The sequence below is a fragment of the Theobroma cacao genome, chromosome 2 (genome assembly GCF_053813885.1).
Source record: "Theobroma cacao isolate CCN51 chromosome 2, ASM5381388v1, whole genome shotgun sequence".
Taxonomy (NCBI): Eukaryota; Viridiplantae; Streptophyta; class Magnoliopsida; order Malvales; family Malvaceae; genus Theobroma; species Theobroma cacao.
Window position 1 is genome coordinate 1,149,906 of NC_142640.1, and position 14,895 is coordinate 1,164,800.

The following is a 14,895-nucleotide window of genomic DNA, read 5'->3' on the forward strand; positions in this document are numbered from 1 at the left end:
AGTGGGCCGGCTCACTGCTTCAGCAAACCCCTCGAACCTGGGGAGGGGTAACTCAATTACAAATTTTAGTTTTTTTATTATTATTATTTTTGTTTATAAATTACTTATAATAAATGTAATATTTAATAAAATTTATTAATTATTCTAAATATGATTATTTTTTTAGTTTTATATATTATGGTAATGTGAAACACAAGTCCAATTGATTGAAATTCCACCTTTTAAGAGAGAGGCATTAGAATATTACAAGGGAATAGGCAGAGTGGCATGAAGGCTGCAAAACAACATCATTACTGTTAGATGCTTCCATTGCAATAAAATAGACACTTCATATAGCTTCGATTTGTTCATATATTTCAATACTACTTTGTTGCTTTCTGATCATAGAACTGTCATCCTTGAGTATTCCTCCGGTCTAGCAACAACTTTTGGACCCAGTGTCAGTGGGCATAACAGTGTTTAAAAAGGAGTTAATTCCACCTGCTCTGTACTGCTCCCATGTGATGTGAGTGATGACCACTTTTTTGTTTACAATGTGAATCAGTTCAAGTCACAATTATGGTTGTTGGGTCAGTATAAAAATTCTTTGTTTAATGTTCAACTTCCACATGCTGACAATGTTTTGCATATGCTCTAAGTTTTCTCCTTTAGTTTTGTGATGATGACTCCTTTAGTCCCTTGTAATGACATATAGATGTCTTTGTAGGCCAAAATCTCACTAAAATATATTACCACATTTGTAACAATGGCTTTGGAGTTTTTAACCATGGTCTGCACCCAGTTGAACAACAACCACTTCCATTCCTTCAAGACCACCATGAACTTTGATGCTTTGCATTTGGCATCCCCGAATACCTCAACACAAGTATTTTCAATCAAGAACATTTAACATGGGCAAATAACACAAGTATTCCTGGTTTTTGACAACCAAGTATGTGCTAAGACTTGAAACAGTTCTTATAATATTTCTAAAAATTTCAATGACCAAAGACTTCGGCATAAAGCCGGTCTGGTTGCCACATCTTTCATTTAAACCTGACAAGAAACAATATTCATGTTTGGCATTAAATTTCTGACAGTATTAAACAAATTCGTACCTTTACAGTTAGCCATTCCGTAATCTTCGATTGTATGAACTTATGAAGTTCAATGGATTCTTCAAGCTTGAAATTCAATGTATAGGACAAGGGAGAAGCAACCTAAGAAGGAAGTACCGCTATATAATTTCATTAAAACAGGTCTCAGTTATCCAGCACCTATACAGCCACAAACCAAAGGTTTAGCAAACATTCAGGTTTATCCAAGGACATTTCGTAATAGTGAACTTCCAGATTTATCCAAGGAAGAATTTATTGATCAGTCTTTTCCATACAATTTGTAGCAAAACGGTTCCCCTGTCTAATTCTAGTATCTTCGAACAGAACATCTCCAAGCAGAATCTGAGTCCATGTTGAGCTAATGCCTTCTGTAGTTTTAAGCTTGGCAATTCTAAATCATCAATAACTTCACATCACTCATACGGCATTTCTTCTCAAAGTACGCTCCATTGTTCACATCACTTGCACAATTACCTTGCTCCTTCCAATCATCTCATCATCTTTCCTGTCACATAATTACTGACATCATCAACTTCGAAAACCAACAGTTTAAGAAATTGACCATCCTTCTAAGACCATGCTCAGTTTATGCTTCTTTCTCTAGCAGTGATGCAATTCTAACACATTGGTTGTCAAAGAAAGTAAATGCAATCAAAGCTTTCTCTAGCAGAATTCTCAAGCTCCTCATCTCAAGGTCGTGCCTCTGATATTTATGTATCTATTATCTGTGTTCTTGATGTCTCATCATTGGAAACATCCTCAAACTCCGAATCAGACAACTCATTAAAATTGTTATTTTCCCCCGTACTCTTATCATCTTCTTTCATAACTTGCCCTTTATCAGCAGAGGGCATAACCTCTCGTCTCCTCCTAAACCTTAAAACAACACCACTGTTCCGAAACTTCTCTGCCTTATTCATAAGATGAATGTACCTAAACCGCATACCCATCAATGGATGTTTCTCCACCAAGAAATCTTTCCTATAAGCTTCCCTAAGCACCACAGTCTGTGTCCTAATCTTATTCGAAACATAAAAAATCCCCGGAAAATGCACCAACGCCTTCTTAAATCGATTCCCAAACCCTAAATAATCTCCCAAACAAAACACATTCACTCTTTCCGTCTTCCTTGACACCAACAGCCATAACAGCTCGTGAAGCACCGCAACAGTCCATTTTTCTGCCTGATCACTATTAGGCCCCAAATGAAAGGCGTTCTCATAAGGTGAAATGTAAGGCAAATCTTGCCACGTGTCAACCCAATTCATCACCTTCTTCTCCAAATCAAACCCGTTGGGTAATTTCATCGAAAACCATAACGGCATTCCTTTTTTCACTTCCCTACCATTATAAAAGGACGCTCTCTTTTCCATTTCCGAAACTGCGAGCTCTTTTCTCCAAGAAATAAGCTCTAAAACAAGGGTTTCTTTACCATCAAGAGTATTTATACTTTCACAAATTTGGAAATATTCAGGATAATCGGAAAGAAGAAAAGTAATGTAATCAGAGGGAAGACCCAGATCAAATTTGAACTTGTCTATGATATGCAACGGCAGCCTACCTGATTTAGCCAGCATTAACAGCTTAGCCAGCCTCTTCACGGCGTCGTTTCTATGAGCGGGAGACTTGTGAATGGCTAGCTCTTCCTTATGGAGAGTCATGGCTTGAGGGGTGAGCTTGACGTGCAGAGGGAGAGAGGGAGAGGGTTGGAATTGGGAGAAAATGGCAGGGTACTTTTGGAAAACTTTGGAGGTAGAGGTGGGGAGATTGAAGTGAGGTTTGAGAGGGGAGAGTGAGGAAAGGGGGAGGGAACTGGAGGGAGACGAGACGATTTGGTTTTTGAGAGAAAGGATTTGTTTGAGGTTTTTCTCTCTCTCAACAGCGTTGTCGAGGTCTGGGTCACGAACCCATTTGATCTTGGCGTCGACGAAGGTCCGCACCAGATGCAGCCGGTGAGGGACTCTGGTGCAGAGCGCCATGGTTACCGTTGCAGGCGGGAAATACTGTTTTTTTTTTCTGTTTGAACTTTTAACCGTTTATAATATAGTTCCATAGAATGACAAAAAAGAAAATTGAATAAAATAATGGGGCAAAAGGTAATTGTACCAGGATTATTATTAATTAATAATTGTTTTTTCTATCAATTCAATTATAAATTTTATACATAAAAAATGGATCAAAATAATTAAATAATTCAAATCAAATTATTGATGCAAACTAAAATAAAAACAAACCGAACCTAATTAACCACATCTAATCTTTTCGATTTATTTAATTAAAATCGATTAATATTCACTCCTACTAGTATTTAATGGTTTTAATTACAACCATTACTAATTCTTCTTTGTCAAATACTCAAATTAAAGATAAAATTGTGTGAAAAAATGGAGAGAAATAAAGGTCATGGTGATGGTATAGCTTTTAAAAGCTCTTTATTGATCACTATTTATTCATTTAATTATTTATGTTAGTTTAAAATTTCAATATTGACATTTTTATTTATAATCATAATGACTAATTGAATTTGTTTGTCAAGTTATTTAAACTTTATGATAATGTATAAGATAAGGATTTAATTTGTGTATACCTAATTAAGCATATTAATTGTGGTCCTTGGCCTCCAAATTAAAAATCAAATCTCTTATTATAATTTTTTTAATTTTTCAAATTATTATAATTAAAGTACATATTATTAACTTTTTGGTCAAATTTTTAATAACTAAGTTAAATTGAAGATTGACATTATTTTAAGTTATTGTATTTTTTTCCTTTATTTCTTTATTATTTTTTTCTGGTGCACCTTCACTTTTTCTAATTTTACATTAAGAGAAAAAAATTTGAAAAATTATTTTAAGCAAGAGAATAGGGGTGAGCTAAACTAATCCAGACTAACTACCCACTCAAATTAAATGCGATTTGGATAAGATAATTCGGTCTAATTGATTCATTTAATCAATTGGTCCAAAATATTTGGTCCAATTAATTTTTTGGTTGGTTCTTGGTTTTAAAATTTTTGAACCAATCCACCCAAAAAACCAAACTAATTTTTTATATATTTATATATATTAAAATATATAATTTTTTTATATATTAAAAAGAATTGATAGTAAACTTAATTAATAACATATTTAAAATATATTAAGGTATTATACATATGTATACAAATCATAATTATAGTAATGTAATATTAGTTATATATATTTATTTATTTATAAATCTATGTTAATATGAAATTACAAGTTATATATTTTAAATGATATAAGTTATATATTAATATTATAATATATGATAGTAAATATCCTACATATTAATATGTTATAATTATTACACTTTAGTAATATTTCGTAATATACCATGTTACGAATATATATATATATATATATATATATATATATATATATAATTGTATAAATATTATATATATATATATATTTAATTTATACATAAGCATTACTATAATTTATAATAAATTTTATTTATATGATTATATTTAATAACTTTATTAGTTATCACCTTTGATTTTATAACATATTATTTATAATTAGTTATTATTTATACAAACTTTGATATAAAACATTATAATATATAAGCTATGTCATTAATTTCATATATATATACATATATATATATATATATATATATATATATATAAAATAAAATCTTATACATACATATATTTAAGTTATATATAAACATTACTATAACTTATAATGGACTTTATTTATATGATTATGTATAACATTTTAACATATAATTTGTACCATTACTTTTATATATATAATAAAGTAATATATTATATATATTTAATTTATACATAAGCATTACTATAGTTTATAATAAGCTTTATATATATTATTACACTTAATAAATTTATTAGCTATCACCTTAGATTTTATAACATATTATTTATACAAATTTTGATATAAAACATTATAACGTATAAGTTATATTATTAATTTCATATATATATATATATATAATTATGAATGAAGTTTATAAGTTTTAATATTATAATATGTAAAAGAAAAAGTGATAAAATTTTGGTCCATTAGGTCAAAATTGGATCAACCAAATCAATTATATGTTTGGTTGGTTTGGTCTTTCTTTATATTTGATCGGTTTTAATTGATTTTTTAAAAATGATTGGTCTATTTGGTCCTTAGGTATGGTATGGTAGACCAAACCACCCAATCCACCAATTTGCTCACCTTTACAAGAGAATACATGTGTTACAGATCAACATTTTCAATCTAAAAAATATACTTATTAGGTGGAAGATAGGTGGAAGAAAGTTCTTACTTAAAAATTATACTTATAAAAAAGGGATCTACATTAGTTTGGACCTACCTTAATCTTTAAGGTCTTATATTGGTGAAGAATTAGGTATATTTTGATATCACTTATCATAAGTTTTGTATTTTCAACCTAAAAACATGCTTGTTAAATATAAAAAATCTTATTATAGGTTTAAAATCCATCCCATCTCTTTTTCATACGAAATTAATAATACATACACGTATGAATAATCATTATTTTTATTTTTTTTTTTGATTACGAGACATCTTTAGAACCCTTATTCATTCTTATTATCTTTTTAATTGACCATCCCTTCCCCTTCTTATATCTTTTTTATAGGGGTAACTTCACTGACACTTTAATTAGAGATCAATATTTTCCTTTCAAATCTAAATTTTTAGATAAATTAAAAAATGAATTGACAAAATAATAGTTTATAAAGCCTGCACCAGGTCAAAGCCGTCTTAGCTCAGCCGGTAGAGCGCGTGGCTTTTAACCACGTGGTCGTGGGTTCGATTCCCACAGACGGCGCGTTTTGGCATTTTTTTCATTCGTCGATTAACCCGGTAAATATTTATTTCAACATTTTTCTAACCCAACCTTTCAACGACCACTCAATGCCGGGAACCCCAACGTTCACATATCCTTCCATCCTTTCTATTTCTACAAAGGAAACTCCCTCTCAGCGTTCCGATTTGTTCCCAGAACCTCCGTTACTTCCCCCAATGGGCTGCGAAACGTTGGCGGCAAACGCCGCCGTCTCTCCCTACGATCTTCTCTTCCAAGCGCTCGCTCTCATCCCCGTCTCCCATTATTTCATGGCCGCTTTCTTACTATTTCTCATTTTTCTATACAATTTTCTCGAGATTCATTTCCTTCGCGATTTGCTCACTCTTTTCAGAGGCGACCCTGTTACCTTAACTTACAACTCTTGCTCCGACCTCTGCCAATCAGTCGTTGCCAAGTGTAAGATTCTTCACGGAAGGTAATTGTTTATTCCGAAATTTCTCGATTAATCAGTTGAAAATTTCAAATTTTGAAAGATTTTGTGCTTGGTTTGTCTTTCTTTACAAAATTTTGAATTAATGGAGCAGGTACTCGGTGACTCCATGGCTTTCGAGTCCTCATCTTCAGACAGCTTTCTTGAGTATTTTTGGACGGGCTCCTCCGGTTACTTATAGACGGTGAGTTCGACTCTTTTCTTCCCTATTTTCAACTTCATTGTTTTAGATAAATGTTAATATACTATTTATTATTTACAGGCATTTATTCCGTGCTTTGGATGGTGGAACAATTGCTTTGGATTGGCTAACTTATTCTGATGGTCAGTATTTAATTTATTCATCTGCCTATGAATTTTTTATTTAATTTTGTTAATTAGCCTGGTTTTTTGAATCATTTCTCTAATTATTGAAATTGAGGAATATTTGGCCTGATTTTCAATATTATGCATCTGTAACTAATTACAGTTGTGGAAGGTACTTCCCGTGCAATTGATAGTTCCGCTGCTCTCAAAGGTGATAAAACTCCGATTATGATTGTGATTCCTGGCCTAACCAGTGATTCTGCTTCTGCTGTAGGTTCTATCTATTTCTCTTGCGTTTTATGTGCTAAGTTAGCTGGCTTTTTATTTTAAATTTTTTTCTCTCGTTTGTTTTGTTTTAAATACTTAAGGAAGTGTTGCTGTGTGAACAGTATGTGAAGCATCTTGCCTTCAACATGGCAAGACAGGGTTGGAGTGTTCTTGTAAGCAATCACCGTGGGCTGGGAGGTGTATCACTTACGGTGAGTTTTAATGGAACCTTTTCTTTGTTTTTTACGTAGATACTGAAATTACCATTATCAGATTTCTTAAGTTATTAGCTAACAGAATTTCGTCACTTTTTTAATATTTATTTTCAGTCTGATTGCTTTTATAATGCTGGATGGACCGAGGATGTACGGAAAATCATTGACCACATACGTTGTGAATATCCAGAAGCTCCTCTATATGCTGTTGGAACTAGCATTGGTGCAAATATTCTGGTATATGAATTGTTCTGATGTTCTTCATTTTTATGTTTATGGGCATCATGAATGTAGTTAAGTATTGCAACTTGAATGTCATTTTGACAAATTTCCTTGGAAGAGATAGTGCTTCTATTTTTCTTTTCTAAACTGTATCAGCTGTGAACATCTATGCAGTTTAGCTGAATTGTTATTACTGAACTTTTTGATTAGTATTTGATGTTTTCTTGGTGAGCTCCCATCAGGTTAAGTAAAAGAAATATCAGTTATAATACTGAGTTGAATTTGGGTTTTCCTGTTTGGAGGATGAATATAAATCCATATTATCAGTAACATCTTTAATATCTTTTTTGACACTGTCTTGATCCTATTGTACAATTTTTGCTGTAAAAACAATACAGCCTTCACAGGCTAATGTATCTGTAGGAATGCCTTGTCCTGTTTGACAAATGGTTATCCATATTGCTAAATACTCGTATATTTTGTTTTTTACATATAAACAGTTGTTTTGTATAATATGCAAGCCCAAATATATGTTTTCCCCTCATTAAGACCGAGTTCTACTTTCAGGTAAAATATCTTGGAGAGGATGGGGCTAATACTCCTCTTGTTGGGGCTGCAGCTATATGCTCTCCTTGGGACCTCTTGGTTAGTATCTTTATCTCTATCATACAACCAAATTTAGAGCTCTATTTGATCTGCATTTTTGGATTCTAGAGGGTTGAATCTTGTCTATCCTCTTCTTTCTCCTGCCACCTCTCCCCACTTCTCTTTTTGTTAGGTTCTATCTCACTAAAACGAAGATACATTTACTTTTTCCCTAAAATGGGGCAAAAAAGAGAGAAAAGGGGGATTGATAGTAAGATAATTTGGCTCTTGCTGGGATTCTTGTGTTGCATTAGAGTGTAAACTACCCCTTTTGGAAATAAAGCTGCTTGCCTTTTGTTGTTGGGGTAATTGCTCGCTGAAGCCCCATATTAAGGTTCAAGATTAGAACGACAAACAGAGATAGTTAACTGGCATTAGGTCGATCTAGTGCCACATGACCTTACCAAACACCAAGTAATTCCTTGGCTTATACAGGTTATCAGTTGAAAAGATGGTACATCATTGGAGCTTAAATGTGTAAGCATTTCTTAATGCAGATACCAAGGGAGAACACCTTCTGCTGCTGCCACTATTGCCATGGTTATCATGAATGGCTGTAGTGGTCACAGTGGGACCACTTTCTGCTTAAAACACTCTCACTAATTCCGTATCTGTTTCTCACTGGCAAACTCCTACTGAAAGCCCAGCCACTTCATCCTCTTTTTGGAATGTTATGTACTAAATCTCTTCCTTGCAGATATGTGATAGGTTCATCAACCGTAGACCTGTGCAGAAAATATATGACAGAGTGCTAACAGTTGGCCTGCAAGTTTATGCACAATTGTATGTCTGAATTACTTCGTTTTGCAGCATCAGTTTACTTATTTAGAGTTTGTCTAAACATAATATACTTTGTGCTTTAACGCAGGCATCAGTCTATCTTGTCTCGTCTTGCAGATTGGGAGAGCATTAAAAAGGTACTTACTAGGTTCTTGATCTGAAATGAAAATCAACCAGGCCGATCATGTAGCCGAAGCATTTTAGAGGAATAATAAAATAAGTTAAGAGTGAAATTGCCACCTTCTTTGGCACAGAGAGTTAGGTTTAGAAACTGAAAGTTATAGAAATACTAGATCCTCAATGGCATTAAACTCTCGCACCAAATCCAGTGGTGTCTCATCTCACATTTTCTTCATCCTTCTTTAGTCCTAACAGTGTTTGAATGAAATTGTCAAATTTCCTTTTTTTTTTCCTAATGAAAAATCTCCTAATTCTTTTCTGCTTGTGTTTTCACAGTCAAATTCGGTTCGGGACTTTGACAACCATGCTACTCGAGTTCTTGGAAAATTTGAGGTAAAAAATCGTTATTTCAATTCCTTCCCATATTTCCAATTACTAATAAAGGCCACCTTGTGTTCCAGACTGTGGATACATATTATAGGCGTTCAAGCAGTACTAATTATGTAGAAAACGTGTCAGTGCCTCTCCTCTGTATCAGTGCCTTGGATGATCCAGTGTGCACCAGTGAAGCTATTCCATGGGATGAATGTAGGTAGGAAATCACCTTCAATGCTATGATTACCTTTCTTTAAAAGCTTGTTTTCCTCTTTTTTTTTTGGGGTAACTCAGACAAATAAACGGTGTGTCTATTTCCTGCAGAGTCAAGTGTCATCAGAAACCATTTGATTCCTTATTATTATTTATAGATTTATATGTATTTAATTTGAAGTTCCACTAGAATATCATTTGTAGTAAGCATGACCTATTTTGTTGTGGAGCTCTTTATGTGTTTCTTACATTGCATCTCTCTTTTTGTACAATTAACACAGCAGTCACAGTAAGGTGGGTTATGAGCAGAGTATATTTATTCTGACATTAGTGAAAAGCTAAACTGCGAACACTAAAACGTGTCATTATATAATGGTAGTATACCCTGCTGATGTTGCAAATGCTTGATAATTTTCTCCATTTGAATGATAGTATCATAATGTTTTTTTACCACTGTTCAATGTCAAGCATTAAAGTGAAGCCACTGCTATTCCATCATTGTCTAACAAGTAATAACATTATACTTTATGTCCTTCTTTAAAAGATAACCTTCCATTTGGTTTTTTCCAGGGCCAATGAAAATATAATCCTAGCTACTGCGGCACATGGTGGACATCTGGCTTTCTATGAAGGGATAACGGCATCTAGCTTATGGTAAATTTTTTTCACCCAGGTTAGCGATAATGCATACACACATATATATAGACAATAGACATACATCTTTACCTGCGGGGAAAAACTTATATTCAAGTATCTACTTTAGACTGGAACCCCCAGTTGAAGATTACACAAGAATCAGCAAAAAAAGATCACTATAATTGGTGGGGTTGTTAGTGAAAATCAACAAGTACTTTTCATGATTGAGGACCTTATATGACATGTTATGAATATATATACTTGCGCATATTTTTCAACTTTTTTTCTTTAGATACTGGTAACTGTGCCTGATTACATAGCAAGTTGTAATTTAAAGTTCATTTGTGTTTGAATTGCATAGTTTTATATTCATGAAATCGCAGGTGGGTAAGAGCTGTTGATGAGTTCTTTGGTGTTCTACGCACTAGCCCATTTAGAAGGCAGAAGGTAAAAAGTTTCGGTAGTTTTATTTTGTAGGAAACAGTTGTTATACTTAAACTGAACTAACACAGTTATATCTTCACTTCCATATTGTGATAAAGCAAATTAGTCATTTCTCTAAAGGCAAGAGTTCTAAGAATTAAAATTATTTTGTACCTGCTGAGTAATAGAATTAAAATTCTCTTGACTTCTATGTTTTGTTGCAGATCCAAGGTTCTACCTTGCCCAAGCCACTGCAATCTTCAATAGATCAGGGGCCTTATTTGAATGTTATGGGAGATGGAATGGTGGCAGCAGCGGGCAGTGAACCAAGAGACATTGTACCAGAAGACATGTCGAATGAGCATATGATTCATAGTAAGAAAGAAGAGGACACAATTTCAGATAAAGGAACAGGTCCTGACTTGACAGACAAAATATATTCTAACAAGCACATCATGAGGCAAGCAGAACAAAATGTCAAGGATTTGATTGTCCCTGTCCAAAGACGCGTTGATCAGCTCTCTCGCCGGAGTAGGCGATCAATCTGGTTGCTGGCATACATTGCCATTATAACAACTTGGCCGTTTGTCGGTTCTGTTCTTATCTCAGTTCTCAAGAGAAGGTTCAAAACTTTTGTACCGGCTACATTATTTAAAAAATAGAGTTACTTCTACTCACAGAATTCTACTCAATCATGATTATTAGTCCCTTTGAAGGGATAATAAAGATGCTAACTGCATCTTGATGAAGAAGTATGCATAGTGTAAATTTTGGAGGAAATCAATAATGATTCCTCCATTGTTGTATCAGAAAATAATTTCCCCTTCTTTCTATTCTATCTTATTCTTCGTGTAGAATTCAATTTGGCATTCTCTCTACGAGGATGGAATGACAGTAAAACTCTCGTTATAATTATCGAAAGCATGAGGGAAGCACAATGGGTTTATGCTGAAAGCATGTGAGAACAATTTACAATATAGCATACTTTTTCCAGCTTTTCAAAAGAAAAAAAAAAGCAAAAGTTAGGGACAAAATCCTGAATGTGATCGTGGTCAGCTACGGCTCTACAAGAACTTGAACAAGGTCAGCTTCACTGCCCCCATTGGGCCTTCCTCCTCTGTTCCTGCCTGGCTTCTCGAAATATTTAGAGCACAACAAACCGAAAGCAAAGAGGATTGGCAAAGCACTTGTTTTGATAGGGCCGTCAAGATGTCGAGATATAAAAGAATAATTGATGGCTGTAACAACACACTGAAGGAAAGCACAAGCAAATCCGATGATCTCCCAGAGGCTACAAAAAGGCTTGCCGGTTTGTCGACAATGAAACCAAGGTACTCTGTCTCTCGGCTGCCAAGTAACTCTTTCCTTTTTACCTTTGTAAATAAGCTCAGCAATGCAAGCCACCAGTGCAATGAACGAAATTAACATCACAATATGCGCGTAATGAGAGTGATCTTTGGAGGAAAGCTGATCGAAAACCGCTGAAGGGAGTTCCAGGGTAAAGCTGGTGATAGGGAAAACCCAAGTTAAAACATCCTGCATTAAAACAATTTGATTATATAGATGTTATAGACTAGAAATTATAACTAAACTAAAACTGTTGGTTTGGATTCAAGTTTAACCTTTAAACGCCAGCCTTCTTGATTGTTAGCCATCGCTAATAGTGGACCATCAGGAGCATTCTCCAGCATTTGAATTTCTTGCAGGACCAAATCTATTTCATCATCCTTAGCCATTTCTTGGCCGATCAAATCTGCTTCACCATCAATAGCAATCGGTAGCTGATCCCGTGAAGCAGCCTACATTAAAAGAATTTAATTATTTAGATGTTAGAGCTGGACATCATAAATAAAATAAAACTGTTAAAATTGTTGGTTTGGTCAATTTTGAACTTTAAATTTGAACCATCCTGACTGTTACCGTCACTATTTGATTTCTCAACATACAAATGAGTAAATTATGTATCAATATTATTTTCATTTATAATTATAATAAAAAATATTGTTTCTTGCAACAAAGTAATTTGGATGATTGAAGTAAGTGAAATATAATACCGGAATGATTTCTTTATAGCAGGAACCCATCTGAAAAGATAACAAAGAAAGATAATTATAATAATATAATAAGAGAACAATGTAAAATATAAAAATATACATAACTATAGGAAAGTAAATTTAAAACGTTAAAGGATCAAAAATTGTCATGAACAAAAGAAATGTAGGCAACCAAGAAGAATATATCAAAACTGAACACTAATGAAGTTGGTCTTGTTCAAATACAACATCATCATAATTTGATTATTTAAATATTAGAGAGTAGATATCATAACTAAAACAAAGCTGTTGGTTTGGATTCAATTTTAAAATTTAAACCCGAACCATCTTCAATGTTACTGACTCTATTTGCTTAATCAATTTACAATTGAGGAAATTATATATCAATATGATTTTCATTTATGATTAAAATAAAAAAATATTGTTTATTCAAAAAAAGCAATTTGAATGACGACGTAAATGAAATATAATATCCAAATGGCTTATTCACCAAGTAAATGTACCTGAAAAAGTAACAAACCAAGATAATTATAATATAATAAGAGGATAATGTAAAATAAAAAAATATAACTATAGGAAATTTTTTTCTATAATACCGGAGTTTCTTCAAGAAAACAGCATCTTACCCACTTAATATTTGAATCACTTTCGCCGTCATGATGTCGGTCTGAAGCATTTGTTTTTGTTTGGAGCAGGAATTTGATCTGTAGATTTTTTTTTTAAGGCTTTACCCCGCAGGGAGCCCTTCCAGAAATTCTCAAAGGCCAGAGTCGAACCCAGGCCTAAGAGAGGGTTTGGAAATAGTTTTCAACCAGCAATAGACGCGCCTCGGTTAGAACCTCACTAGATACGTCATTGCCCCAAGCGCAAAGATAGATTTGAGAAAATTTTCTATATTAAAAGTATTTGATTATTTCATTTTTTTGAGATTTAATTTTATATTTTTGATGGTTGTTAAATTGTAGATCGAATATTTTTTAGACTTCTTTCTGTTTTTAAGGTTTTTTGTCTTACATTTCCAACCTTTTTTATTACCTTAACTTTTAAAAAATATCACATTTTTATTTTAATTGAATAGTAATATTTTTTAATTTCTAAAAAACAATTTAAATTTTTTTATTAAAAATAAACTATTTTTTTATGTTAATGTGAATTATAAGATCAAAAAAGTTCAGATTGATATAAAAAGATACTTTTATTTTTAATTAGATTTGAGATCCTTAAACAGGACACATTTCTACTAATGTCCAAACGTCAAAACTATAAGAAAATGATAGTAACAAAATTTTATCTTTACTAAATTCATAATAATAGAAACAAAAAAGCAAAGAAGAATTTTGAAAATGAATAATTGGAGTGAGTGAAATATAATACCTTAAGGCCTAAAATTTCCTGCAAAAATAGCAAAAAAAGATAATTATAATAATATAACAAGAGGATAATATAAAATTAAAAAAAAATAACTATAAGAAAGTATTTTTCTATAATACCATCCTTGCTTCTAGCAATTGTCTTTTCAAATCACTTTTGCTCTCATGACGCCGGTTTGAAGTTTTTTTTTTCGCCTGTAGAAGGAATTTGCTCAGTAGATTTGAGAAAAATTTCTATATTAAAAGCATTTAATTATTTCATTTTGTTTGAGATTTCATTTTTTATTTTTTGATGGTTGTTAAATTGTAAATCATATATTTTTTACACTTCTTTCTTTTTTTAATGTTTTTTCTCTTACATTTCTAACCTTTTTATTACCTTAACTTTTAAAAAATATCACATCTTTATTTTAATTGAATAGTAATATTTTTTATATTCTAAAAACCAATTTTAAAATTTTTATTAAAAATAAAGTATTTTCTTATATTAATGTGAATTATAAGATCAAAAAAGTTCAGATTGATATAAAAAGATACTTTTTATTTTGTAATGCATGTTTGACCTAGTTTTTTTTCAAAATATCTACATCTTAAAAGCAAAAGCCAAGTCAAACATGATTTTTTGAGAAACTTTTTTTAAGAACAAAATTTTTTATAAAAGAACTTAAAATTTCTTCTCTTCTTTTAAAAATACATTAATTTTCAAGAAATACTTCTCTCTCGATTAATCTCTCTGTCCTCTCTTTCCCTCTACAAATTACCATTCTTCAACAAAAATCACAATTTCTCTATTCTCTACCTCTCTTTATAAAAATTAATAAAAAAACAGAAGACCCAACAACAGAATATCAAAATCTAGAATTTTTTTGTTCTTAC

At 32.3% G+C, this 14,895-nt stretch overlaps 2 protein-coding genes, 1 long non-coding RNA gene and 2 other non-coding genes across 6 annotated transcripts in view; 2 read left to right on the forward strand and 3 right to left on the reverse strand.

Annotated features, from left to right (window-relative positions):
- Positions 1 to 945: 945 nt before the first annotated feature.
- On the reverse strand, positions 946 to 3,092 carry LOC18607160 (Ubiquitin carboxyl-terminal hydrolase family protein). Its single transcript, XM_007041189.3, has one exon. The coding sequence runs from the start codon at positions 3,074 to 3,076 to the stop codon at positions 1,808 to 1,810; it is 1,269 nt and encodes a 422-aa protein (XP_007041251.3). The 5' UTR covers positions 3,077 to 3,092; the 3' UTR covers positions 946 to 1,807.
- A 2,759-nt stretch (positions 3,093 to 5,851) lies between these two features.
- On the forward strand, positions 5,852 to 5,924 carry TRNAK-UUU (transfer RNA lysine (anticodon UUU)). Its single transcript has one exon. It is a non-coding gene; the product is annotated as a tRNA-Lys (tRNA).
- A 70-nt stretch (positions 5,925 to 5,994) lies between these two features.
- LOC18607161 (embryogenesis-associated protein EMB8-like) overlaps positions 5,995 to 14,895 on the forward strand; it is a 63,441-nt gene continuing 54,540 nt past the window's right edge. The window contains exons 1-14 of one of the 2 annotated variants that reach the window (XM_007041190.3): positions 5,995 to 6,378; positions 6,488 to 6,577; positions 6,656 to 6,717; positions 6,863 to 6,969; positions 7,089 to 7,178; positions 7,296 to 7,418; positions 7,971 to 8,048; positions 8,746 to 8,831; positions 8,917 to 8,965; positions 9,285 to 9,341; positions 9,410 to 9,540; positions 10,107 to 10,190; positions 10,556 to 10,619; positions 10,820 to 11,457. In XM_007041190.3, the coding sequence (XP_007041252.2) occupies positions 6,011 to 6,378; positions 6,488 to 6,577; positions 6,656 to 6,717; positions 6,863 to 6,969; positions 7,089 to 7,178; positions 7,296 to 7,418; positions 7,971 to 8,048; positions 8,746 to 8,831; positions 8,917 to 8,965; positions 9,285 to 9,341; positions 9,410 to 9,540; positions 10,107 to 10,190; positions 10,556 to 10,619; positions 10,820 to 11,257 (1,827 nt within the window). In that variant the 5' untranslated portion in view covers positions 5,995 to 6,010 and the 3' untranslated portion in view covers positions 11,258 to 11,457. Of the gene's footprint in view, positions 6,379 to 6,487; positions 6,578 to 6,655; positions 6,718 to 6,862; positions 6,970 to 7,088; positions 7,179 to 7,295; positions 7,419 to 7,970; positions 8,049 to 8,745; positions 8,832 to 8,916; positions 8,966 to 9,284; positions 9,342 to 9,409; positions 9,541 to 10,106; positions 10,191 to 10,555; positions 10,620 to 10,819; positions 11,458 to 14,895 lie in introns of those variants that run through there. The other variant, XM_088803251.1, reaches the window with a different exon arrangement.
- LOC18607162 (uncharacterized) overlaps positions 13,325 to 14,895 on the reverse strand; it is a 44,575-nt gene continuing 43,004 nt past the window's right edge. Inside the window, exons 6-7 of the long non-coding RNA XR_016024480.1 lie at positions 14,140 to 14,214; positions 13,325 to 14,041 (exon numbers count right to left, since the gene is read on the reverse strand). This is a non-coding gene — a long non-coding RNA (uncharacterized LOC18607162). The remainder of the gene's footprint in view (positions 14,042 to 14,139; positions 14,215 to 14,895) is intronic.
- Positions 13,373 to 13,523, reverse strand: LOC148763893 (U4 spliceosomal RNA). Its single transcript, XR_016024960.1, has one exon. It is a non-coding gene; the product is annotated as a U4 spliceosomal RNA (small nuclear RNA).

Coding starts and splice junctions, on each gene's coding strand:
- LOC18607160 (XM_007041189.3), bottom strand. CDS start 3,076: ATGGCGCTCTGCACCAGAGTCCCTCACCGGCTGCATCTGGTGCGGACC.